The 25562-nt window shown below is 40.3% G+C and overlaps 2 protein-coding genes across 13 annotated transcripts in view; one reads left to right on the forward strand and one right to left on the reverse strand.

The window, feature by feature from the left end:
* Positions 1-837: 837 nt before the first annotated feature.
* On the forward strand, positions 838-4028 carry UQCC5 (ubiquinol-cytochrome c reductase complex assembly factor 5). Its single transcript, XM_080926608.1, has 2 exons — positions 838-1114; positions 3924-4028. Exons 1-2 carry the CDS (start codon positions 964-966, stop codon positions 4013-4015), a joined length of 243 nt encoding a protein of 80 aa, XP_080782734.1. The 5' UTR covers positions 838-963; the 3' UTR covers positions 4016-4028.
* Positions 4029-8522: 4494 nt separating this feature from the next.
* The window catches only part of PBRM1 (polybromo 1), a 70143-nt gene continuing 53103 nt past the window's right edge, over positions 8523-25562 (reverse strand). For 4 of the 12 annotated variants that reach the window (XM_080926601.1, XM_080926600.1, XM_080926599.1 and 1 more), the window contains 7 exons: positions 21985-22168; positions 21219-21429; positions 20143-20344; positions 13425-13580; positions 10269-10339; positions 9939-10155; positions 8523-8738 (listed from right to left, as the gene is read on the reverse strand). In XM_080926601.1, coding sequence (XP_080782727.1) covers positions 8566-8738; positions 9939-10155; positions 10269-10339; positions 13425-13580; positions 20143-20344; positions 21219-21429; positions 21985-22168 — 1214 coding nt within the window. In that variant the 3' untranslated portion in view covers positions 8523-8565. Of the gene's footprint in view, positions 8739-9938; positions 10156-10268; positions 10340-13424; positions 13581-16854; positions 17020-20142; positions 20345-21218; positions 21430-21984; positions 22169-25562 lie in introns of all 12 variants that reach the window. The other 8 variants (XM_080926605.1, XM_080926604.1, XM_080926603.1 and 5 more) reach the window with 3 other exon arrangements.

Below are 25562 nucleotides of genomic sequence, written 5' to 3' on the forward strand. Positions count from 1 at the left end.
CTTTCTCTGTCCTCATGGTTCCCCCACTGCCTCTACTCCCTTCCCAATAAACCCCCTTCATACCTGATCTGTTGCATGGTATAATTTCACAGTGACACACCTTGGCATGGGCCGGCCTCCTCACTGCGTTATATTTCATAACACCCACAATCTGTCATTTAATTCTTTCAGATTGTCAATCCTCACAGCATCACTCCATTTTACAAGGGTGCCGATGGAGATGTGGTTTGACAGCCTCTCTTTACCTAAAGTCACTCTCTTTACCTTGGTGCTCTTCTGCAACTTTGGTTGTGATGCATAAAAAGCACCTACGAGTTACCATAACTGTACTTTTCCACTTCTCATAGGTTTATATTATTTTAGCATGTTTGTATTTTTTATTGTGATGATAAAATTAAGTTTTCAAAAATGCATATCGAATTTTGTAGTTTAGAAGCCAAGTCAAACTATCACATCCCAGAAATAAAAGAAAGTGTCTCGTAACTGCATTTTGGCTTATTTCTTTCACAAAGGGTCCTCATCCCGGTCTGGGTATTACAAAAGAAGATGGCGATGGCAGAGTAGGGGGCGCGGCAATAAACTCTGAGCCCCAGCAGCTGAGATCAGACAGAGGGCGGGGCTGCACGCCACGTTGGAGACTCCGCCCCCTCCCTTCTCCTGTTTCTCCAGAATCTAGGCGCGTGCGCAGGCTTCTTCAGACCGGCCCAGCCTCACAGAGCACGCGCCCAAACGGCACTCTGATTGGATAGTCTGAGAGTCCCGCCACATTCTTATTGGCGGAGCCGACTAAGCTCTGGATTCGTCAACTTCCGCCACCGAACTCTTGCTGACCCGCTGTAGCGCTGCAGTTGAGTCTTGCTGCTCGGTCTACGGGACACCGCGGGACACACAGGGGTGTTTATACTGCGTCAAGGAACAACAGTCTGCCCGGTTCCGCCCGTACCCCACTTCGAGGCCTCGGTCATGTTCTTCAGGGCCCAGATGAGGCGAGCTCTTCAGCGAGTGCCCGGGAAGCAGCGATTCGGTATCTACAGATTCCTGCCCTTCTTTTTTGTCCTGGGAGGAACGATGGAGTGGATCATGATTAAAGTGCGCGTGGGCCAGGAGACCTTCTGTAAGTGAGGGTGCAGCAGCCCCCGTTTCTCCTGTTCCATTCAGTTGCAGAGCTGCTTTCACTTTAGGCGTTAGGACCAGTTAGTCTTTTGACAGTTCTTACGCTGCACGGCTGGAGGCCCTCGGGGCTCTAGTATTTTGTTCACATTGGCATCCAGCCCTCCTCCTCTCCCGGCATTTTAAGAGGGTACTTGCCTCTGCTCAGGCACTCGGAAGAGGGACCAATCCTGAGGGCTCAGAAATTCAGGTTAAGTCCCTTGCCCTTTGAGATCTTTAGCCGGAACTCACAAGGAAGTTATTCTGACGGTCCTAGATAATTACCACTCGCCATTCGCAGTCCTTAGGTTATGTCTTTGGTACAAAACTGTAAAAAGAATGTCTGGCATTTCTGAGAACTGCCTCTGGAATGGCCAGTTCCTTTCAGGCCTCCCAACCTTTGGGCACTTTGTCTCTCAAGTAACATTTGAGAATTCTAGGTTGTTCTTTACAAGCCTCCATTGACTTTTCTTTCTATACTTTAAAACAGGGCCTGACTATGCTGGTCTTGAATCTTCAAACTTGCAGTCATCCTCTGGGTTTATAGACATGGGCCTCCACTTAATGTTTAATAACTATCCATGAGATTATCTAACGAACAAGGCACATTTCAGAAGAGCTCATGGGAATTAGGCTGGGTGTCGTTTGGTGATACAATAATTGCTTCACATAGGCCCAAGTTCTATTTCTACTCCCTACTCCCCACCATTAAGCATGCCACGAGGGTTGTGAATAGTCTAAAAGTTCTGGATGGGCCTGTCATTGGAACAGGTGGTGTGGGGGAAGCTTTTGGGGAAAAATAGACATTTAGGACTGTTAGCTAGGTAAGGGAAGAGCTATGGTCTTCACTTCATGGGAGCGGTAAGGGAAACCTGGAGGCTTTTGTGTATGCTGTTTGGAGGGACTGCAGCAGATGAACAGAGTGAAGGGTGACTGGACAATAAGAATCCATCCTAATGATTAAAGGCACTCTTTTTGAAGAGATTGATAAGAGATACAGGCAGTGTATGATTGACCAGATTTGACATGATGGCCTAGTCTAGCTGGCAAAAGGAATGCCAAGAAGTGGGTAGACCTGAGACACCTTAGAGGTAGTGTTGTTAAGTCTGGTAATTGAGATGGGGCATGGAGGCTTCTCAAGGACAGAAGGGCAAGGCTGGTACTTCCACTGAAGGTGCAGAACATAAGCAGGGTGATCTTGGGTGCAAGGTAGGACATGATGAGATGGGTTAAAGATCTTAAGTTCAGGAGGACAGTTTGGGGCAGGCCATTCTGCTAAACTGTAAGGGAAGCATCAGACTTAAAGCATGTTTAAGGTGACTTGGAGTGGTCAGAAGAACACCAGGAAGGTTATCATTGAAGACAGGTATCTTAGGGTTTTCCTGCTGTGAACAGACACCATGACCAAGGCTTATAAAGGACATTTAATTGGGGCTGGTTTATAGATTCAGAGGGTCAGTCCATTATCGGGAACATGACAACGTCCAGGCAGGCATGGTGCAGGAGGAGCTGAGAGTTCTACATCTTCATCTGAAGGCTGCTAGTGGAAGGCTGACTTCCAGGTAGCTAGGATGAGGGTCTTAAGCCCATGCCCACAGTAACACACTCCAACAAGGCCACACTCCCAAATAGTGCCACTCCCTGAGCTATAAACCATCACAAGTGATAAAGAAATGTGACTGAACTAGGAGAGACTGAAGGATAAACAAATGCTGATGAGAAAGGTAGGGTTGGAACTGAACTGGGGCTGCTATTTACTTGGTACAGCACTTGTTTTGGCATGCAGGAATTCTTGGATTCAGTCTGCTGAGAAAAAGTGTATGTGGGGGCTCGGGAGGATGTTGGCAGATTGGGAGACTCCACCTTCACAGGTACCAGTGCCCAGTAGGATAAAACAGTGGCCTTTCTCTGTGAAGGAAGGGAATGTTGTCTTTCAGCCATGTTAATGGATTCTATTTGAGGCTCCTCAGGCAGCATGGACTGCGAAGTGAGGCAGTTGGAACGATCTCTGGTTGGAGTTTTGGAGGGGTGTCAAGAAGTCAAGGTAGTGAGTAGAGTGTGAAGGAACTTCAGCTGGTTTGGCAGGAAGAGAAAAGCTAAAGGGCCAGAGGAAGGGAGTGAACTCCAAGGACAGGAAAGCCAGGACTGGGAAAAGTAGCTGTAGTCTGAGCAGCATTGAACATGGAACACTGTAACTGGAGACATGAAGGAGGCCAAGGGGTTAGCACTTCACCCCTAAGAATATGGATGGCAAAAAAGGCACAGATGAATAGGCAAGACACTTGAGCTGGCAGCCAGTGATAAAAACCTCTCTCCCAACTCAGGTTTTGTGACCTTGGAAAGGAGCAGCAGAGAGCCCTAGCAAAGGAAATCTTTGAGATTAGAAAGATTTACCAGGACATGATTCTGGGACATGAGTCTGTCTTTGAAGACAGGCATTTATCCTGTTATCCTAGACTCATCATAACCCTTACTGATTGTTAGTTTCAGTGTGGGAAGCGGCACTTCAGGTTTCCTTATGTTAGGCAAGCACTCTGCCATTGAGACAGATTCCCAGTTTCAGGGCTAGTGAGACAGCTCAGCACCTAAGAACACTGGACCCAGGTTGAATTCCCAGCACCCACATGGCAGCTCACAACTGTCTGTAACTCCAGCTTCAGGAGATCCCACAGCTATGCACCCATCCAGTCAAAATAACAATGCATATAACATAAAATAAATATATATTTTAAAAATCTTGTTTCTTAAGTAAGTAAATTTTTTGTTTGATACAGATGATGTCTACCGTAGAAAAGCTTCAGAAAGACAGTATCAGAGAAGGCTGGAAGATACATCAGAAACCAATCTTCATAAGCTAATAAAGTAAACATGAATTTTCAGTCTTGATTTCAGCCATTTTGTGGTTTTATAGTCTCTTCCCTGCGTTGGCCTTAAATCCAAGGAAATCCCTGCTTCTGCTTCCTTAGCTCCATTCAGATCACACTCTTTCAAGGGGACATTTGTAAATCCAGCACCATCTTCTGGCCTTTGTGCACACTAAACACATATGTTGTACATATATACAATGTAGGCAAAAACACCCATACACATTTTTTTCTGAATACTAATCCTTTAGCAACTGTTTATTAGTACAAAAATTGCCTTTACAAAGAATTTTCATAGTTCTAGTCTCTATTTGACTATATCCAAAGTCATTATTAGATACTATCTTCCTAAAACTCACCCAGTGCCTCACAAAACATTTCGTAAGCTACTCAAAGGTCAATCAAGATGTTTTGCAATGCAGTCTGAATTATTTGTGAAGCCCTTTAAAGGAAAAAACATTTTTAATTATATGAATGTATGTATGTATGCATGCATGTGGCTGTGTCCATTTAAGTATGTATGTAAGAACAGGTACATGTGGAGGACAGCACTGGATTCCCTGGAGCTGGGAAGGTTGTGAACTACCTCATGTGAACACTGGGAATCAAGCTTGGGTCCTGCAGAACAGCAAGCACTCCTAACCTGTGAGCCATCTCTCTAGCCTCAGGGTATAAGTCTTTAACTTCCTGAAATACTGGTTAGTTTTTCAAAACTACACTACAGATTCTAGGATGCTATATTTTTATGACTGGAATAGTAGTGGAGTTAAGACTAGGGCTTTGTATATACTAGACAAGTATGTCCATCCTTTTACTTTTTTTAAAAAAAAAAGACAGGGTCTGGCGTGAGCCTGTGATCGCCCTACCTTATCCCCCTAAGTATCTGGACTAAAAGTGTGAGACACTAGGCCAGGTAGATAAAAACAGCACTTATTATAACTTACCTCCAATTGTGATACTGGGAAAAAGATATGGGATTTGGAGCTTCATTCTGTCATGAGAACTGATGGGGAGAGTACCTATGTCAGGCATACAGTAAGCAATGAAGGAATGATAGTTTTCTCTCTCGCAGTTCTGTCCTGGAAGACTTACTTAAATCCCTATTGTTTACTTAATCACATTAGTTTAATTTTTAATGTTTGAATTTTTCACGGTAAGTTTCCTCTCAAGAAAAGTGTATTCTTGGACCATGGAGTTTTCCAAAGTAATTTTTCTCCTTGTAAAGGAGTATCAAAACACCTTGCCACATTTATGACCCAACACCAAGACATGAATACATAATACCCCATTGAGGGGGAAAGTAATAGTCTGTTAATTTATTCAGTACTGAGCTTTCAGCCAGGTGACGTAGCATACATACTCTCAAATTTAAAAAGTACAAAACCATATGCCAGTATTTGTGCAGGGCTTGGGTGAAATGTTAGGTATCAGTGATCCTTTACTCATGGGCATAGGTGGCGGTGTATCCCTTCCTGCAATCTCAGCATAGAATCACAGGGCTTTGCAAAGTGGTAGAAGAAAACAGCTTGCTGATTTTACCATCATTTTCTACTAAAGGTATGACACATTTTAAGAACTAAAGATTTACCTGGACCAATTGTCTTATGGTCACAGTTAAGCTGTTTAAAATGAGTTCTCTGCTTCAGATAGATACCCCGTCTATCCTCAAAAACTTGCTCTTCCTGTTTGAAACCTGTTTTGTTTCTGCTCTTGCTGCAAATCCTGAGAGATGTGGGGGATATCAGGGTACAAATGGGGTCTACATATTGAATCTCACCCTGACCAGAAGTGCTTTCTTCCTTGAACTGGCATCCCATCCTCAGCGTGATGAGATCAGGGCTTGTAGTAGTCTTCTTCAGTCTGCTCCAAACATTTGACACATCTTAAACAGAACCACCAAACCTGGCTAATCCAAATCACTTTGCAAACTCTTGTTTTTATTTGGATTAAAAAGCTTTGATGAACAAACATGTGATACATACATGGTATAGAACCAGTTACCATAAAACCTCAGATAGTGATATAGTACAGAAATCAGAATAAACCAAATTTTAATCAGGTCTGGAAACGAACGCTCAAGCTGAAAATTGTAACATCGGTTTGGAGGTTTTACACAAGTGTCCCTCACCCACTCAGTTGTCCTCAGAAGGGGAAGACAGACTTGGTAAAACCAAGGTCTTTTAAGTCAGCTGGCTGACATTCTATTTTAAACCTATAGGTCCCCAACCCAACATAAACAAAATTCTTCACAGGATCTTACATTTTGAAAACAATTAGGTCATTATATTTCCTAAGCCACATTACTACAGCTCTTAAAAGTCATGAGAAAGTGTATTGTTTACTGCCTTAAGTCAGGGCTTTTTCTGTTTTTGAAGATGTCTGATCTTAAATATTATACCCTAAGTAATCACTGATACTCTCCAAAAGCATGATTCTAAAATAAATAGTACTTTGAATGCTTTTAATTGATTCATTTTTTAAAAAGGTAATCAGGGCTTGCCTTCGGGACACAGCACCCTGTGCTGGGTTTGTACTGTCATAGGGAACCTGGGACTGGCTCTTGGTTCCTACAGCACTAGGGTACTGGGAAGGACCAGGAGGAAGAGTGCTCTGGCCTCTAGTCCCCTGGCTGCTGGTAGTGAAGTGGTTTTAGAGACTTCCCCAAGGAGCCTCATTTAAAACTTTAAAAAGAAAAAGAAAATGAATGCATGAAATAAATAAATAATTTACCAAAATTAAGTTTCTGGTTCTTTGGTGTAGGATACCTAAAAAGAAAAGAATCTGATTATATTATATAGTCCATGATGAGGCAATGGTCCAAATAACCAGGAATCAAAGATTTATTTGATTCAGTTTAACAATAAAATACTGGCATACTCTGCAGTACATTTTTTTTTTTTAAATTTGAGATTATTTAAAATACTTGATGAAGATTGAGATCCAGTGGTTGACTACTTACTGGTACTGAGTTACAGGCCTCCTGTATTTAAAGTAGCTACCAGGGACTGCTTTCCATTCCTCACTCTTGTTCTCATGATTGATTAAGCATGGCAATTAAACACGAGTACTGATCCGTAATATTTTAAAGGAAGAGTGTCATTGAACAATCATTCTCAATGAACAGCAGGGCAGTGGCAGCATCAGCACCACACAGCCATCCAATTAGAATAAAGCAGGTTCAAAACCACCATCCTGTGAAATGTTTGCTGCTGCCTGAGCGCTGCACACTGCCTCAGTGTTTACTCTAGGGCCATGTTAGAAAGACAGGGTTGTGCTTGCTGAGCATTATGGTACCTGCCCTTAATCCCAGTGCTTGGGAGGAAGAGGCAGGCGTTTGAGACTAGCCTGGTCTATACAGTGAGTTCCAGTCCAGCCAGGGTTGGTAGTAGGACCAGGTCTCAAGAAAAGACAAGGTCACTAAGTCCAAGTGTTGGGATCTGTAATAGTCTTTTTTTGTGAACATTTTTCTTAAAGTATAATTTCCTTCTATAATCCAAAGCACAGCTGAATTTTAAAATATTTTAGAAAGTATTTGTGGTTGAATCTTCCAACCCTGAAAAAAACAAAATACTATAACTGATAACAAGGAAATAAAAAATCCAGGACACCTGTATATATAGGCAATCCACCCTTGCACAGTTATGTGCAAGGCACAGCATGTGTCCATTTATACTCTTTCTTAGGTTGGGTATTATGCTTAAAATAAACCACCTCCATGCACACTTCAGTACTTCAATATTTTTCAAGGTAACAGACATACAGTTTCAAATCATATATGTATAACATGAAGGCATAAACTAATACCATAAACTGGATTATAAACTGATCCAAAGTACTCAAACTTACCTTCCAAAACTAAATAGAACTCAGATCTGAGCATATGTTCTACAAGAATCACTGACAATACAGATGTCTAACTGTGGATGGATATATAAAGCATTGACTTTAGATTTCTACTGTAAGCCTCTGTGTTAATAGAGCAAATATGCCGCATCTGCCACACAGGTATAATCTAAACTTTTCAAAGCACTTCGCTTTACTTATGAGAAAACCTGCAGATATTTGGGCATGTAAAACATACATAAACATTCCTCTAAGATGTAAACTAGAACCAACTTCACATTTCATTGTCAACTTAAATTTGTAAACTTTTTTCATTTTTTCTTTTATATGTGTGTGTATGTGTATATATATATATATATATAATATATATATTTATAAAAGAAAACCAAAACCCTAAGCCAAGCCAAAACCTTTGATGATTTAAGTCCTTTAACAAGTAAAGATAAAACTATTACTATATAACCAATTATGAAACTGGTCTTAAACAAAGGAAACATATGCAAAAAAAATCTTTTGTGTATTTGATAGTCAACTTAATGTAACAAAACCAAACTTGAAACAGCGTATTAAAAGTGTCCTTATATAAAAAAGGGCTGTGTGATGTAAATGCAGTAAAAATGATCCATCCTTTGTCCCTCCCTCCCACCCCAGTACTAAAGTGGCTACCACTCCACAACTCTTTGCTTCCATAGAAGAAACACCGATGGGATTAAACATTTTCTAGGTTGTATGCCTGTCGGATATTGAGAGTGTCTCGAAGCATTAAATCCCGCAGGCGCCAGAGGGCATCTGCCATGGTGGTGTGTGCCCCTTTACTTTTGAGCCAGTGAGAAGGTAGGCGGCTCTCCTGTTCTTTTGACAAATGGACATCCCGTCTTCTAGCTGAAAATTTGAAGTATAAACAGACATTAGAATTTTAGAATGATAAAATGACCCCAGTTTTAAGGGTAGATGTATTTATACTAAAAACTATTTATTAAAGTTATGAATATGTGATATAAATTACAATCATAGCAGTGTTTATTAGGCATTGATATCTGACCACTAACACTACTGTAGACACCTCTAGTATTAACGATTTCTTCAATATTATAAAAGATGCCTAAGGGGAAATCATACTTAATATTCTTAAAAGAGATAACATTTCCTAGCTGGGTTTAAAAATGAATAAGGAGCTGGCTCAGTGGCTAAGAGCATTTGCTGCTCTTGTAGAAAGAGGGCTGGGGTTCAGTTCTCAGCATCCACAGGGCCACTCACAACTGCCCATAACTACAGTTCAAAGTGATCTGATGTCTTTTACTGGTTTCTGAGGGTGGACACCAGGCATGCATATGGTACTCTTCTCTCTCTCTCTCTCTCTCTCTCTCTCTCTCTCTCTCTCTCTCTCTCTCTCTCTCTTACCCCTCTCTCCCCCCCCTCTCTCTATCTCTCTCTCTCTCTCTCCCTCTCCCTCCCCCCCCCGCCTCCTCACACACACATCCCTGTATTCCCAGCTCTTAGGAGTCAGGAGGAGGAAGGCAACTAATCAAGAATACATGTTAAGAGCTAGTTCTCAACATAAGCCAAAACAACAAAAATTAAGAATCAACCAGGATCAGGCTGGCTCAGTGCACAGAAGTGCTTATTACACAGAAGTGCTTATTACTCTGACAACTGTGACCGTCTCTTACTCCAGACAAAGGCAGAGTAGAAGCTTCCAATTTCTTTTTGAAAGACAAGTAACACCATGTTACTATATACTGTAGATACATTTCCTATTCAACTAAATGAATAGCTTGGCAGACTAAAGAAATAAACTTTCCAGTTTTCTCTTTTTAAATGCTCAAATATCTGAAAAAAAAAAAAAAACCTGAAAAAAGGATCAGAATGTATTTGAGAAGATGGTAGTATGATACAGCTGAGCTTTGATTCTTTTTTTTTTTTTTTAGCCCATTTTTTTGGGTCAATATGCAAAGAACTCCAAATCTATTCTATGAAATATATAATTTATTTCCCTTTACAAGAAAAAAGGGATGTTGTATAAGAGCCTGCAGTAGTGAGAGTACCGGGAGGAAACATGTATTTCAATAAGACTCTCCTTACCTGCCAGAGTTTGGTCCCACTTGCTAATGCTGTTGGATTCAGCACTGAGTCCTTCAATGTATTTCAGATAGGCCTCTGAGTGGAGAAGCCTTTGGGTCTTTGGTGGGGGAGCCACAAACATGGGTGTTGTTGGCTGCTGTATGACAGGGGGACCAGTTGGATGAGGACCAGGATATGGAGGTGGTGCCTGCTGTCCTGGAGGTCCCAAAACTCCTACCTGAAAGAGCATGGGAACAGATGATTATGTCAAAAAGATAACTGGCACATGTTCTGAGAAGGTAGATGGCTAAAACATCTTGAGTCCAAGGAAAATTAAATTAGGAGGCTTACCTGTTGTCCATATGGACTTCCACCTGGTGCTGGAGTCCCTACCATGGGGGTTACTCCTTGATTCATCACACCTATAATTCAGAACGCAATGGCACAATTAGAGGCTCTGGGTTTTGCTGACCGATAAACTGACAAGAGCTGGTGCCATTCTTAATGGCAACTTATGTACTTTTGCCCTTGAGTGTGGATAGGAGCCTTAAGCACCCTAAACAGAATCTAATTAGAAATTTTATATTCTTTTGTTTCTGGTTGCTTAGAAGCACAGTAATAGTATACTTTGTCAGAGTAATAATATTAATACATTAATTATTCCAGGTGTAGACTGTTTTAAACCCCACATAAAATCCTAGGTAAGTGAGCTATAGTTAGAACATACTTCTGTTTTCAAGCTGCTTTTCTTCTGACCATAGTCTTCTGCAATTGGAGCCTGTGGATCAGCCTGAGCAGTAACAATTGTACTGGGACAGGAAATAAGGGCTGAGGAAGAACAGTTATCTGAACCCTGTAGAGGCTGGAGGCACTACTTTAATGTGCCTTTGCAGGTCACCAGCTGACTCTACCTCAGGCACTAATGTTGGCAGAGAAAAGGCATTTCAGTGGATGATGTGGAAGCAGTGGTATAGCTTTGTTGCCATTACCTCAAATTCCAAATGACAAAGGAATGGAGAAAGACTTTATAGCCCTATTCTCTCTGGTAATCACTGAGAACTTTCTTGGGTACATGTTCATGAGCAATTGCTGTTTCACAGGCACTACTTGATAACAACAGAATGTCCCAAATTTAGTCTTTAAGGTAATTTCCATCTCAGGGCTATCTGTTTGCTATTGTAACAAAACAAAATAGCCAAGGGACTAAATTTATTAAAACTAACAAACCACAACCAAATCATTTAAAGCTGTTCCTTAAAGCATAAGTCCTGTTAGAGGTATGTATAGAGGAACTAGGAGGAACCAGCTTCCTAGTCTTCTGTTCCTCTGTTTAAAAATGCTGATTTTTTGCTGTGTTTGTTAGCTTACACCTGTTATCCCAGCACTTACAAAGCTGAAATATTACAGGAATATTGCTGAGGCCAGCTTAGGTTACTAAATATCTCTCTCCCATAGCTAGCATTCTGATAGACAGAAAATTGGTCATTTGAAGGTTCAGAGTTCTTAAGTGTCACTTCCAGGACGTACAAGGCATCTTATTTGTTAAAAAGAGAGAAAGAAAAAAAGTGAAAAAAGTTTCTGCTAAAAAAGGAATATTCCGAATACATGGAATTGTAACCCAGTCATCACAGCCATGTCCTGGTGATTTATGAATTGTACAAAGAAGTCATGGTAGAAAAGCTGTGGTAGATAAGTAGATAATGTAGATAAGTCATGGTAGATAAGCTGTGTTTCAGCAGCACATTATAACCCATGGCCCCAGATTCCTGCAGGTCACTCATCGACCTCAGTCATTGACCTTAGATCCTAAGGCTCCCCAAACTGGCTGTATCACACAGATTTGCAGGGCAGCACAAATTAGCAACCTCTTCCACTTCCTGTTTACAAATAAGATGTCTGGGGCAAGCCATTGAAAACAGCAGCGGAGACAACAGATGAGCCCTTTGAAGCTCAAAGCCAGATCAGCTGTGCATAGGCTTACAGCAAGTTCTTCCTGTCTCCCTATTATCAGGTGTGCTATAACTTTCTTCCAAAGCAGTTTAGATTCTATAGTCAAGAGAAGAGAGGCTACTAGCATTGTCCCCACAACCACAAAAACACAGATGCTATATTGAGGTGTGTACTTGGCCTTAAACAGGACTTCTATCAAATGCTGTATACATTTGGAAGGTGTTAACTCCAACAAGATTTCACAGACTGACCCAGAGAAACCTTGTGCCAAGGTATGAGGGCACAGATTTAGGACCAAGTTCATTTGCCATGAGAAAAATTATTTTCTGATTGACTTCTGGTGCCACAGCATTTCACATAAATCACCACATCCAAAATGAAGCACAAATACCATAAGCATTTTTTCCTTTGGGAACACTGGAAAAATAAAATAAAAGCATTGTTGGAATTATGGCCATCCTCTAAAGAACACAGAGCGTGGCTAAACTGCAGGAGCGGAATGCATGCACGGCATTCCTGCACCTGGGATAGTGAGGCTTGAGTTCCAGGGCAGCCTTGGGCACATAGCCTGATCCTATCACAATTAAAAAAAAAAAAAAAAAAAAAAAAAAATGCTGGAGTTAACATTTTTCCCCCTAGACACTACTGGGTGACCCTCTGAAATATTATTTGAAACCATGAAGAACTCTATGGCAGTAGATCCAAGCATAATGCAAATAAACCCGACAGGCTCCATCCACATTTCATCTGGGTTTTGGCTCTTAGACGACATTTCAGTAATGGATCGACTGCTGCTCCAAGTCATTTAAAAGTCCATTCTCCCCAACTAGATTATTGCCAAAATTAAAGTTCTTTTGCATATGATAGAAATTATGGAAACTTGTGATTTTCTGATCTTTCAACTTTCACTATAAAATGAAACAATGTAGCAAATTCTGAGCTCCATTTATATATTTCTACAAAGAACTTTTGGCTTCTATTGACATACAAATATGCCCATAGCTAACAAGGTGTTATTTAAAGTGTCATGTTATGCTTGTTAGGGGACTCAAGACTAATTCAATACAAAGTCCCTCCCTTCCTACACTGTGTTACGAAGTGGAGGATTTCTGAAGAGCTTCACATATGCAGTTCTGATTACTTCAAAAGGGCTATTGAGGAGGAAGAGACGGAATAGGGACTCTACAATGAAGGCCCTGTGAGGTAAGAATTTCACCAGGTAAAGAAATGCTCTCGGTGTAAAATGGTTTTATACATGACTCTGAACTGGCAATTTTCTGATAAGAGGCTGTTCAAATATATTGTATCTGATAACGGACCATGCCTCCAGCTCCTTGATCTATGGGTCTGGCCTCTGCAGTGCATTCTGTGCTGCTGGTGGTAGGTCACCTGATCAACACACAGGACAGGCCCTACTACTGATAACTCTGGGATTCTTTGTGAGGGAAGCCTGGCCACCACGGGCAGCAGGTGCCTCCTGGAAGGATTAGCTGAGGGAGGAAAAAGAATAAAAAAAAAAAAATGAGATTAATGAGTGAATGAGGATGAAGTTCTTACCGGGTGGTGGGATGCCTGGGAGGCCAGGCACACCTGGCGGAAGATGGTGAGGTGGAGGCCCCCCAGGGTGAAGTGGCTGCATGCTGCCCATGCTAACAAGGCCATCAACTGGGCCCTGCAAAGGTGGAAGGCCTGGCGGATAGCCACCCATCATGCCTTGAAGGACACAACAAATTTCAGACATGCATCATTAACATGCAACATGAGCTAAGTAATAACAACCCCTCCATGCACTACCAATGAATAAAGCACCCTTAGTACTGCATGATAAAACAGCAATTAGTGCAATTATTTTGTTGCAGTAATGAACAAAATAAAGTTACAAATATGAAATCCAACACTTTTGGATGAATTAGTATTTAGTAAATTATTGCTTATAACTATTCTCAATAAGCTAAACATAATGTTTTCATTTAATAAAAGAGGAGTTCTAGTAACAGCTTTCCCAAGGACAGAGCTATTGCAAACTGGTCAGCCAGTGACCAGTTCTGTCACCTGCAACTCCAAGTGATCAGTACATACCCCACTACTCCACTCTGCCCGCACTCACACCCTATCGTGGGTGCACATGAAGGGGAATCAGAACGGAGGGAAATGAGGTGCACAGTCCTGATCACAAGGCATGGTTATCCAGTTTGGGAGCAAAAAGGTTTCAAGACTTCTTCATATACTCCTCCCTTCTATCCCCACCACTGCTGTTAACGATGGTTCTGTTAAGGCTTGAACTGGAGAACAACTAACAGCTATCACAACGAATAGTATTTCATCTTTAGATTTCAAAATATGTTAAGAAGAAATCTAATTTTTCTCAAGCCAACTAAAGTCCAGGTAATTCAGAAACCTACATGTAGTAAGCCTGCAGGAAGAACAGCTGGAGAGTCAGGCTCTGCTAGTTCAGGAGAAAATTGTCAGTTGTCATCGCTGTCTCCAGGCTCACACACTGGGTCATCTAAACCTTCCATTGGTAGGGAGCATTTTAACTGAGGTACAGAATTCCTATGAACAGAGGCTTTTGTCCTTTTATTTTCCAAGCATACCATCATACAATAAAACATCTGGCTAGGGAAATGTTATAGCAAACAAATATTTTTGGAAAAGAGGTGGAAATAAGAATAATTTCAGTGAAGACTCATCTATCAAAAACACAAAAACAAAATATCACTTGGAATCTGTACAAGTCTCAATGAATAATGAAAAGCTCCCCTCTGGCGTATAGTCACTTTTAGGCAGTTTCTCACATAGGAAGGGCAAAGACATAGCACTAAAATACTCTTTGAAGAGAGTTTCAGTCTTACTTTCTTTGAGGAGGTATTTGAAACATTGATTTGCACAAGTTTAATCTTTTAAAGCTATGGCACACTGAGAACCCTAGACTGCCTCACCTTGGCTCCTTAGTCACATCTAAACTGGCTACAAAAACTTACAGTTACACAAAACAAATTTGAAATAACTTCTATACATGAAATAAAATTCATTTCAGTTTTTAAGAGTTCGAGGTAAAGACGGCTTTGTGAGTAGATACCATCATCTTAAAACACAATGAAATCCAATGTTGCCAAACTGCCCTTTCAATACACCACCAGGACCAGCTTTTAGGGATAAGTAGGTGAGAAGTTGAACAATGTTAGGAGGCTTTGCTTTCAATTACAAAAGCCCATCTGAACGCAGCCATCATAGGCTGTGATTGAAGATTAAATTATTAAGAACTGAAAGACACAACACTTGTCTTCATTAAACTGTACTTTGGCATTTATTATCCCAGTCACATGTGTTCAAATGAGCTTCAATGCTTGTAAGCAAAGCTGGTCTCAGACAAGAAGGCTAAGACTCAGACCCTAAACAACCTATAATTCCATGAAAAATTACCCTTTTTGCTGCAAAGTTCTCATTGTGGACCAAAGGCTTTTTATGGTAGGGAATCTCTGCCCTTCACTCCTGTGGCCCAGAAACCTGGGCAGCACACTTTTAGTAACAGAGCAGTGGTCTTCTAGAGGACCACCCTCCTTAACCACAGATGCCATTCCCCAACAGGGAGCTAAAATGCTGCAGCTGCTAATTTTTGTTTCATTTTAGCTACATGTATTCGTTTTGTTAATATATGTTCCTCGGTTTTGCAGTCAAGGACATAGTGCCACAGTATTATACATCAAATAGAACAAAATAGGATGTCAATGAGGGAATCCTAACTTTCAAAGTCCCCATGAACAAGACCTAATTTCTGGAAACCTCTGGAACCCCATTAACCAGAATGGGCCATGGAATAGAGCAGGCGGTTATGAGATTTGTTAGATCAACGTCAGTCACACTGAAAGCACTGAGAGCCATGACTCAGATGTGCTTTGGCGAGTGCAACAGCTGAAGTCAGCGACAGTGCATTTGAGAACTTGCCATCACAAAAGTTAGGAGCAACAATGGGAAAGTTATCCTGTGCAATCTTTCCTCTAAAAGCAAAAACAAAAAAGGCAAAAAAAAAAAAAAAAAAAAAAAAAAAAACCGAAAACGGCAAGAACAAAAAACAGCAAAAACAAAAACAATATCCCCACAAAGCTGCCTTGAACAACACTGTCTTGGACTCTGTGCAAAAGCGGTCAGACTACTTGTGTAAGAAGAATCACAGGTGGCTTGTATAGAGCTCACCAGATGTGGAGAGGTAACAAAGGAAGGGCATGAAAAGTGGTCCACAGGCTTTTCGTGGAGACATGTCAGACAAGATTTCAATTCAACAGTAGTCAAATTTGCTATGGCTGCCAGAACCAGAGACAACACACACAAGCAAACCACATTCATCATTTCTTTTTCCTTTTCTCTCTTTTATCTTGATTCATTTACTTAAATATGTGACTGGGATACTAACAGAAAATGCAGTTTAATGTAATTAAATAGAAAAGCATTACAGAGTGGGCACAATGAATTGAACAAGGACTTCCCCCCTATTTAGCAATCATGCACATTGGTGACCAAGAAAGGATTTAATAATTCACTGTCAAAAATCCTTTGAAAGGTCAGTTTTTGAAGGATGGCTGCAGCAGAATAGGGCAAACTGAACTGGCATGAGACAGAATCAATACCACCTAACGATTGCTGTTATATTTTCCTTGGAGTTCCTCAGAACAGAACTCAAGGTTGACTTATATTTCCTGCTGTAGGGCTTTATCAAGAACAGTCTGGAGTAAGAACATTGCCAGACCATGCCCACAGCAAGGGAAGAGCTGCTATCTACCAATTGCCAGGGTTGGGCCTAGGGCCCACCTTTGGGACAGAGAAGAGGCATTGCCTGTATGGGAAAAGCAATACAGGACAACATGGATGACTTCAAACTTGGATTCTGTCATGAGAAAAGGCTATAGACTGTGGCCTACTCCTTTTGGAGAAAAAAAAAATGAAGAAATTTCTTAAAGTGGAAAAAAATGGTCTTAGCTCCTGTTTTTACCTGCAACAGGTGTCAACTGCTGATTGAGCATCCCCATTGGTGTTGGTGGTGGCACCACCCCCATGAGAGCCCCCACAGGGGTGCCTGCTCGGGGAGAAGCACTCGGTTGCTGTTGCTGTGCTGCTCGCTCTCTCTCCTGCTGCTCAGCAACTTTAGCTGCCCGCTCTGTAAAGGCATTTCACATTTTCAATTCTGTTTTTAACCCAGGAATTCAAAATACCATCCATTGCATTCAACAGGACTAGTAAAAACACAGGCAACAGTTCTGTCTCAATGGAAGGAACGGTAGATGACTAGTCTCAACACAGGAGTTGGGCCGATTTCACCTGGTAACCTAGAATTCAGCTTTCCTATCCCATCTTGAGAACTGGTCTGCAAAGATTTCAAGAATGTTAAGACTGCAACACACATTCAGAAAGCACAGATTTTATCGAAACACATCACCAGGTAACCAACGTGGTTAATCTCACGAGGCACTCTGAAGATGAGAAGCACTACCATTATTCTAGTATTAATAGCATTACAGATTATAATTTCAACATGAAGCAATTCCATGGCCCATTATAATTTTTGAAACAATTGTACTTACTCTAATTTTCTGATTCCTTGTATCCAATTTTACTAAAATTTGAGGACTCATCATTAATATCACAAGTTTAGCAGCTGAAGAAAATTAACTCTGCAAGGGAAAAGTAGCTTACTGCCTCTACCTTAAGATTTTAGGAAAAGTAAACAGCCAATTTCTACATTCTAATGAAGCAAAGAAAGAGGTCATGATTAACTAACTCTGAGGGAGGAAAATACACTAGCTACACTACAGTATTCAGAAGAGGGGACTAATACATACATATATGTAGCAATGGACAATATTCTGAAAGCACCAGGTTCCCTAAAGCTGAGTTTAAAACAGACCATAAATCCTAAATCAGCAAGAATTCCAGCACCTACTATTAGTGTACTTGAAATCCAAGAGGAAGACGTTTCTGGACCCTCTCAGCTATTAACCGATAGCCTCCTTACTACCTTAAACTACTCTGCACCTCTAGAGCCAGCACCCTCAACAGTCATGCTCTCAGCACGCCGGACCTTCTGCGAGGGCATTTCCCAAAGCTCCCACCATACAGGGTTTATTCAGCTTGACCATTCTAAGTAGGAAGTTCTTTCCACTCTTCACATGGGCAAACAGAGGGTTACAGGCAGTGGCTTGTCCAAGAATAAAGGAGAAACAGCAACTTATGGCCCCGACGCCTGGTATCGCATTTCAACTTCCACAGTTATCTCTCCAACATGGAATTCAAAAGACTACAGCTATCTGGGGAAAACAGTTTGAGGTACACGGCTTTAAAGAGACTCAAGAAGCAACAGCTCCACTCCTTTATGGTAAGAATGTGAAAATCGTGCAAGTCAATGCTCTTGAGGCTGTGATGAAGTTGCTTGTAGACACTTAGCATCACTCACCAGGACTGTCTCAGCCTGATACCTTCTGCACAGTGAGTATGAGAAGCAAAACCATTCTAACAACCTATTCTCTAGTAGTTTAAAAAAAAAATCTGTGATCTAGATGCCCCCATATTAAATGTTAGTTTTTTCATTACACAAATGAAAACAATAAACTGGAAGGTAAAAGAAAAATTCAAACAGAGAAGTTCAGGCGTGTGGATAAAATATTAGTTCTTTCTGAAAGAAGGTGAACTAGGCTGCTCTAAAATTCAGAATTACTAAAACTACGACAGCCAAACTCCCAACTTTGTGTTTTGAATCTAGTGGGCAGAAACACCCAAAGTTCAGAGTTTGAATTTCAGGCCACTGTAACACATAACTCCCTCTCACTAGGTTCTTCCTAATTTCAGATACCCCATTAAAAACAGGAGAGAAGTTTTCAAATATCATCTCTTCTTCCCTCAGCCATGCTCCAGTTTTCTGCCTTCAGATGATCTCTTTTATACCCTAAATAACCAGTCACACAGTACTAGCTTTGTTTGCCTTGAAACAGGCTTTAGACTATGTTAGCCAAGCTTCTTAGACGACAGTCCTCTAACTTAGTAGTATATTTGGTCTTACTTGCTAGTAAGCCCTGAAATATCAAAGTGTCCCAGAATTCTAAGTTCTTATGGGATTGACTAGACTTTCTCAAAGAATGTTCTAGAGTATTAATAGATGCCACATAAATACCTGGTCAATTTTCAGAAAGTGCCAGATAATAAAAAACAGATTCTTTCCTGTAGGTCTTAGAGACTTTAACTTAGGACTATGCTCAGAGTTTGAAATGCTTCTGAAACTAGTTTTGCCACAAAATATTTCTTGGCTAAACATCTTGCAGGATTAGGTTTCAGCAGAAGATCCTTAAGGAAGCATGTCAGATAATCTTATAATAATAAACAGTAACATGAAAGGAATATAACTTTTTTTTTTTTTTAACAAAAGTTACTTTGGAGATTTCATAAGCTTCAATAAAAGGAGCAGCTTTCGTTATGTATGCTTGCTGAAAAATAATGGATTTGACTTAAGTTAGAGAGGAAGACTATATTGGAAAATTATCTAACATACAAAATTTGAAATGGAGAAACTCCAACTCAAAGTATTGTCTAATATAATGCTCACTCTTACTTATTAAAGTCATACCCAATATTAACTAGAACAACAAAAAATCCAAACCACCAAAAAAACCTCTAAGGAAATAATTTTTTTACAACTAGGAACCACCAAATCTTTGAGTAAAACAGCTTCTGGTTCAAAGTGATCTAATCATATATAGAATAAGGGAAAATGAATGCAGCCAAGCTTTGTCAAAGTAATCCAAGTATCTTAAGAGCAAGTATGAACACAGACACAGTACAGACCAGGGCTGGCCTAGGAAACCTGGAACACCATGCCTCAGCCTATAGTTTAACTTACAGCATTGGCTTATCAAGAGCCACACAGAAGATCACTTATTTTAAAAGGCCACATTCAGGTGAATTCTAATCAAAATTATAGTTGATACTATTGAACAATTATTCCCCAGCTCAACATGTGTGTGCCTACAGGGATAAATGAAATAAAATCATGCAATTTTTAATAGCAAAGTATCTTTGAGAAATTTGCCAGGAGGGGCAACACCACAAGGATCTGAGGCCAAGTCAGAGGCAACCCTCCACGTACTGGCACCTACTGCCAGCTGGGACAGTGCGAATCACTGGATTCATGTGCATGTGGTAAGAACAACAGAGTAAAGCCTGTATATGCATGTGCATTCCTGAAAACACCCTTGCTTACAAGTGGAGACAGCTGTGCCTAGTCCTTATTTACCTTCATATTCTGCTTTCTTGGCTGTTTCAAGATTTCTCCATTCTGTCCCCACCAGTCTGCTGAGCTCCCCAAAAGAGTAGTCTGGGTGCTGGGCTTTAATAACAGCTCTCATTTCACTGCTGAACAAAATGTAGCCACTCATGTTGATTTTCCGTTTAGAACCTTCCTTCTTTGCACTGCCTTTGGCAGACTTTGGGGTAGACTGTAAGACAGAAAGCTATTATATAAGGTATCAGAAAACTGCACTGGGTTATCTACAGTTTCTGGAAGCCAGACACATATGATGCAATAATGTTTTATAGACATACTCAGTTTGTAGCTGACATTTTCAAAATATAGCTCTTCCTTACCTTGTACAAAATACATGAAAATGTCACTGAATTCTATGACTATAGTCTACAATGGTGACCTCACAATTAAGTCTCAAGAAAATTCTGAATGAGAAAAATAAATATAATAGATCACTTCAACCAAAAGATGAAGTCGTAAAGAAGGGGAAATTAAAAAGATACAGGCATCCAGGTATGGAAGAATATATCTATAATCCTATTACTCAGGAGGCTGAAGTGGAGGCAGAAGGATCTTGTGTGTGGGCACTGAAAGCTAAGGTGTAAGAGTATAATACCATTCCTTATTGTTTCTTGTCTACAAGGCAAGAGCCTTTTAAACTCCTATTAAACCATAGCTATGAAATTTAAAAGAAATTATTATTGGCTTAATGATATGATAATATGCTTTTTGCCAATTAAAAATAAACTAGTCAATAAACAAAGGCTCTGCAAAACAAAGATAAAACAAAACACTATTATTCCTTTGTGTAGATTTCTAGGCAAAAATTCACATATGAAGTACGTGGTAGTGCACACCTGTACTCCCAGTGCTTGTTTGGGAAATGGAGGCAAAAGGAACAGGTGTTCAAGACCCACCTTAAATATACAAGAATCCTAAAGCCAGACTAACTGACATCTCAAACAGAAAAGGCCTGACATATACAGGGGGGCCTGATGTCTCCTATTCTGGTTTGAGTCTGCTTAAGACTAGACCCGAGAAAGCAGCCATGGGGCATATCACCTTACCTGTGGGGGTGTATAGGGCATGAGGTCCAGCTCATTGGCCAGGGGTGTCTGAAGCTGAGGTAGAGATGGAGGCTCAATGACTTCACTATCCTCTTCTCCCATTTCTTCAATATCATCGTCTCCACCTTCTAACTCAGCAAATTTAGCTTCTAGCAATTGTATCTTCTTTTCTAACAAGGGTGAGGGTTCTTTCTGAGGAATGATTGGTTTTCTGAAACCAGTGACAAATAAACAAAGAAGTGAAAAGTACTGGTCAGAGAGCAGGCCTGGAAACACTTAAATGATACTTTACAGCCTGCCACAAACACTCTACCAGGCTGACAAAGTAGTTTCAATGGATATTTGTGATGTCACTTCTACTTATTAACAATTCTGATCAATACTCACAGAGGTACTGGTCAGGTCTAGTGAATACTATGTTAAAAAGGAGTTGTCATAATCTATGAAACTGAGCAAATCTTCCCACAGAGAGGCTGCCAACAGAACCAAGTGTTTCTGCCTTCATTCTACAATTTCTGGTGTCTAAGCCAAGTTACTATTAAAACAATTGCTAACTTTTTTTTTTGTTTAAACTCAAGACTTTTTGTTTTTGTAATAAAAGAAAACAAACAAAAAAAGCTGACTCAAACTTTTATCATCTCCTGCCTCAGCCTTCCAAGTATGAGAATTACCACATCTCACTAATAAAACAACTCAGAACACTGGGTTACACGACTTTGGTAAATTAGCCCAAGTGCCCTTTCTTCCTTAGTTTTACAAGCTTTACCTGAAGTAGTAAATTTCATCATCTACAACTTTTGCAGAGAGTGAAAACCTCTTCAACCCCTTAAATTTCTTCATCTGCTTGTCGCTCTCATTATAGCGACTCTCACAAAGCAGAATGTCATTTTCTGGTATTTCAGTTGGTCTGCAGGAGAGGAAGTCCTTGAATGACAACACAGCACATTTCCCTGAAAGAGTAAGATAGATAAATGAGTTAACTCTTGTCATAGTTAACAACCTGGAACTTGTCAAATAGGCTAGGATGGCCAGCTAGTGAGCCCCTGGGATTCACTCTCTACTTCTCCAGTGCTGGGATTATAAGTGAGTACCACCAAACTAGGCTTCTTTTAAAAAAGATTTATTGGGTGCTGGAGAGTTGGTGGCTCAGAGGTTAAGAGCACTGGCTGCTCTTCCAGAGGTCCAGAGTTCGATTCCCAGCAACCACTTGGTGGCTCACAGCCATCTGTAATGGGGTCCACTGCCCTCTTCTGGTATATCTGAGGATAGGGATAGTATACTCATATACATAAAATGAGTACACATATAGACAAACAGACAGATACACGCATGCATGTGCCTGAGGTGGGGATGGGAGCGAGCAAGCCCTAGGTTTAATCTGAAGAAACAAAAAAGAACACTAAGAACACTTATTTTTGCTGTTTGCTATTGAACAAACATATCAGAAATGCTCATGGCCAACAACTTCTTGAATATGTATATTCAAAACAGGTCAGAAACATTTCAGAAGTTCAAAAGTGCTTTCACTGCCTTAGAAATACATAGGTATTTATTTACCTAACTCAACAGACTTTAATTAAGAATCACCATTCTTCATGTTTAGAGAAGGAAAAAAAAATGGGGATGCAAAAAATGATAAAAATTCTCTTCACAGTTAAGGAGTCAAATTATTAGTCAGAGACAGGGATGTAGTTCAGTTGGCTGAATGCTTGCCTAGGGCGTACAACTAAGCATTGTTAACATGTGCCTGTAACCCCAGCACTGCAGAGGTGGAGGCAGGAGGATCAAAGTGCAAGGTCATTCTCAGACACACATTGGATCCCAGGCCAGCCTGGGCAATATGAAACCCCCATTTCAAAACAAAAACCAAGTGACTGTTAGCCCTGAAATAAATGTGGTGTCTCTGGGCTTTGGCTTGTGTTTCTATTAGGGCTCCTAAACACTGGTAAGAGCCTTGATTTCATTTAATAAAATTTTTCTTTATAAGCAATGCTCAGCAGTTCACTGTTTGCTCTTCAAATGGGTCAGGACTTAATTCCTAGCATGTACACCGCAGCTCACAACTGTCTAATTCAAGTTTCAGGGCGTGTGATGGTGCCCTCTTTTGGCCTCCAAGGTACCAGATATACACAAGCCACACAGATATACATGTGGATTTGTCCATGCACATAAAAAAGATCTTGACAGATCAGTTTTGAAAGAATGGACATATATTAATTATTCCTTTTCATATATTTCATATTTATAATACATACAATTTAACCTAGACTAGTCACAACGTAGTGCTTAAGAATTACATGTGGCTAGTGGTTATTGTAATGGATAAATTATAGCAGGTGTGAAGTTAAAGAAAAACTTCTCATAAAAAACAAGATAAAATTTGTGCAACCATGAGACATATTAAGATTTAAGTAACAGAAGAAAAAAGAAATAGCATATGCAAAATGGACCTCAGCAAAATAATTTCCTCTGCTTTTCAAAAGACACAATTAAGAAAATAAAAATGTAAGTTCTCCTCCAAGAGGACATATTTATGACCCATGTAACTGGCAAAGGATTTGTTTTTACAATATACAAATAACTCTTATAAGTCAACAAGGAAAACAATGCAGAAAAAACTTGTTGACAATGCCTGTCTCTTCTAGAGTTCTCTGCTGGGTTTGCTTGTAGGGGATTAGGTATTAGTTTTCTCTGGTATGCTGAGTCATATTTTCTATTACTTCTTAATATAAAGTTTTTTGTTATTCTTCTATCACCATTTTGCTCTCATGATTTCATATATATCTTGATCTTTTTAAAAGGCAGTAGAGATACTTACATGTTTATAATATAATATATAAGTATACAATATTATAGGGGCCTCAACAAAATTTCAGTGCATCTGTCTGTTATTTGCCCAATAGATTATGTGTGATCAGTAAGGTAATTTCATTATTCTATTTCCAGTCATTTCCCCACTTCCCCTAATACTGTCTATGCAATATGTTTGTTAATTGACGGATTAAGTGTACATATGAGAAATATGTTTAAAATGTCTTCTCTTATAGTTAAGTTCTTTGAGGGTTTTCAGACATGATTTACCATTAAAATTTCTTATAGTGGTGTGTGTGTAGTTGTCTTTTATTTTTGCTTCATAATTAATTACTGAATTACAAGACAGTCTTGTGATGCAGTCTTGGCTAGCCTGGAGCTTGCAGTGATCCTCACTCTATGTTCCAAGTGCTGGGATTACAGACAAACACCCCCACAGTCACAAAGAAACCACCCAATAGTTATTGTTTCACTGCACATAGTGAACATCAACTCTGTGTCTAGGAAGGAAAAGAAAACACATAAACTGATGTAATGTTTAGACAACATGGCCCTTCTCTCTTCAGAACTCCTCAGAGGTAAAGGGGAAAATGTGATGCTAGCTCTCTTCCTTCTCTAAGCCCAGGCTGAAAAAACCTTGGACACCCATACCAGGCCAATCCACAGCCATTCAAATCTTGCAATCCAGTTCTTTGCATGAGTGCCTCAGTGCTGTTCTTCCCCTCAGGACCCCAAAAAAGCACCTTCTCTTCCCTCTTCAGCTCCAGTACTATGGCTATTCTTATTTTTGTCTTTGACCTTCTCTGGTGTGGGCCATTCAAGGGAAGAGGCAGTCTGCTTCCTTTGGATTTTATTTATTGAGGATTCTGTTTCTGGTCTAGGGCCTCCAAGAAGCCAATTGGGGTCTAATGAAGGTTGCTTGCTCATAGTCTAGCACATGGAACTGGGTGCAGGTCAAGAAAGTAGCTCCCAGTCCCTAGGGGGTGCCCCAAGGCTTTCCAGCAGAGTCGACAAAGGGAGGTTCTGGTAAAGAATGGACACCACGGGGTTCTGAACCTCTATTTCCAGCAGGTGGCTGTAGCAAGATCTGACCTGGTGAGGGGACTCTGTTTTAAGTCCCCACGGAGGCAAAAAGAAAATGATATATGAGATCATCTCTTGGATTTTCTCTGTATGATTTAAAAGCGAACAAACAAAAACCCAGACCCCCTTTCCTTTCAAAAACGTAAAGCATTTATTCTTAAACTACTTATTTTTCTCGTTTTACTGATGAAACTGATAAAGCATTAACTAAGCTTTTGAAGACAGAAACACCCTGTAATTATAGTGAGGATGGAATGTCCAGGGTCTAGTCCTGGGAATTATAATCTTGGTCAACAGTAGACGTACACTCTGTGGCAGGTACACCCATTTTCATTCTCAAGTAATTCTGTTGGATAATCTGGAACTGGAGTTATAGACAGTTGTGATACTGGAAATTGAAGAACAGGGCGTGCTCTTTACTACTGAGCCATTACTTTAGCTCTCTCCATA

Source organism: Micromys minutus (assembly GCF_963924665.1).
Source record: "Micromys minutus genome assembly, chromosome: 12".
Classification (NCBI taxonomy): domain Eukaryota; kingdom Metazoa; phylum Chordata; class Mammalia; order Rodentia; family Muridae; genus Micromys; species Micromys minutus.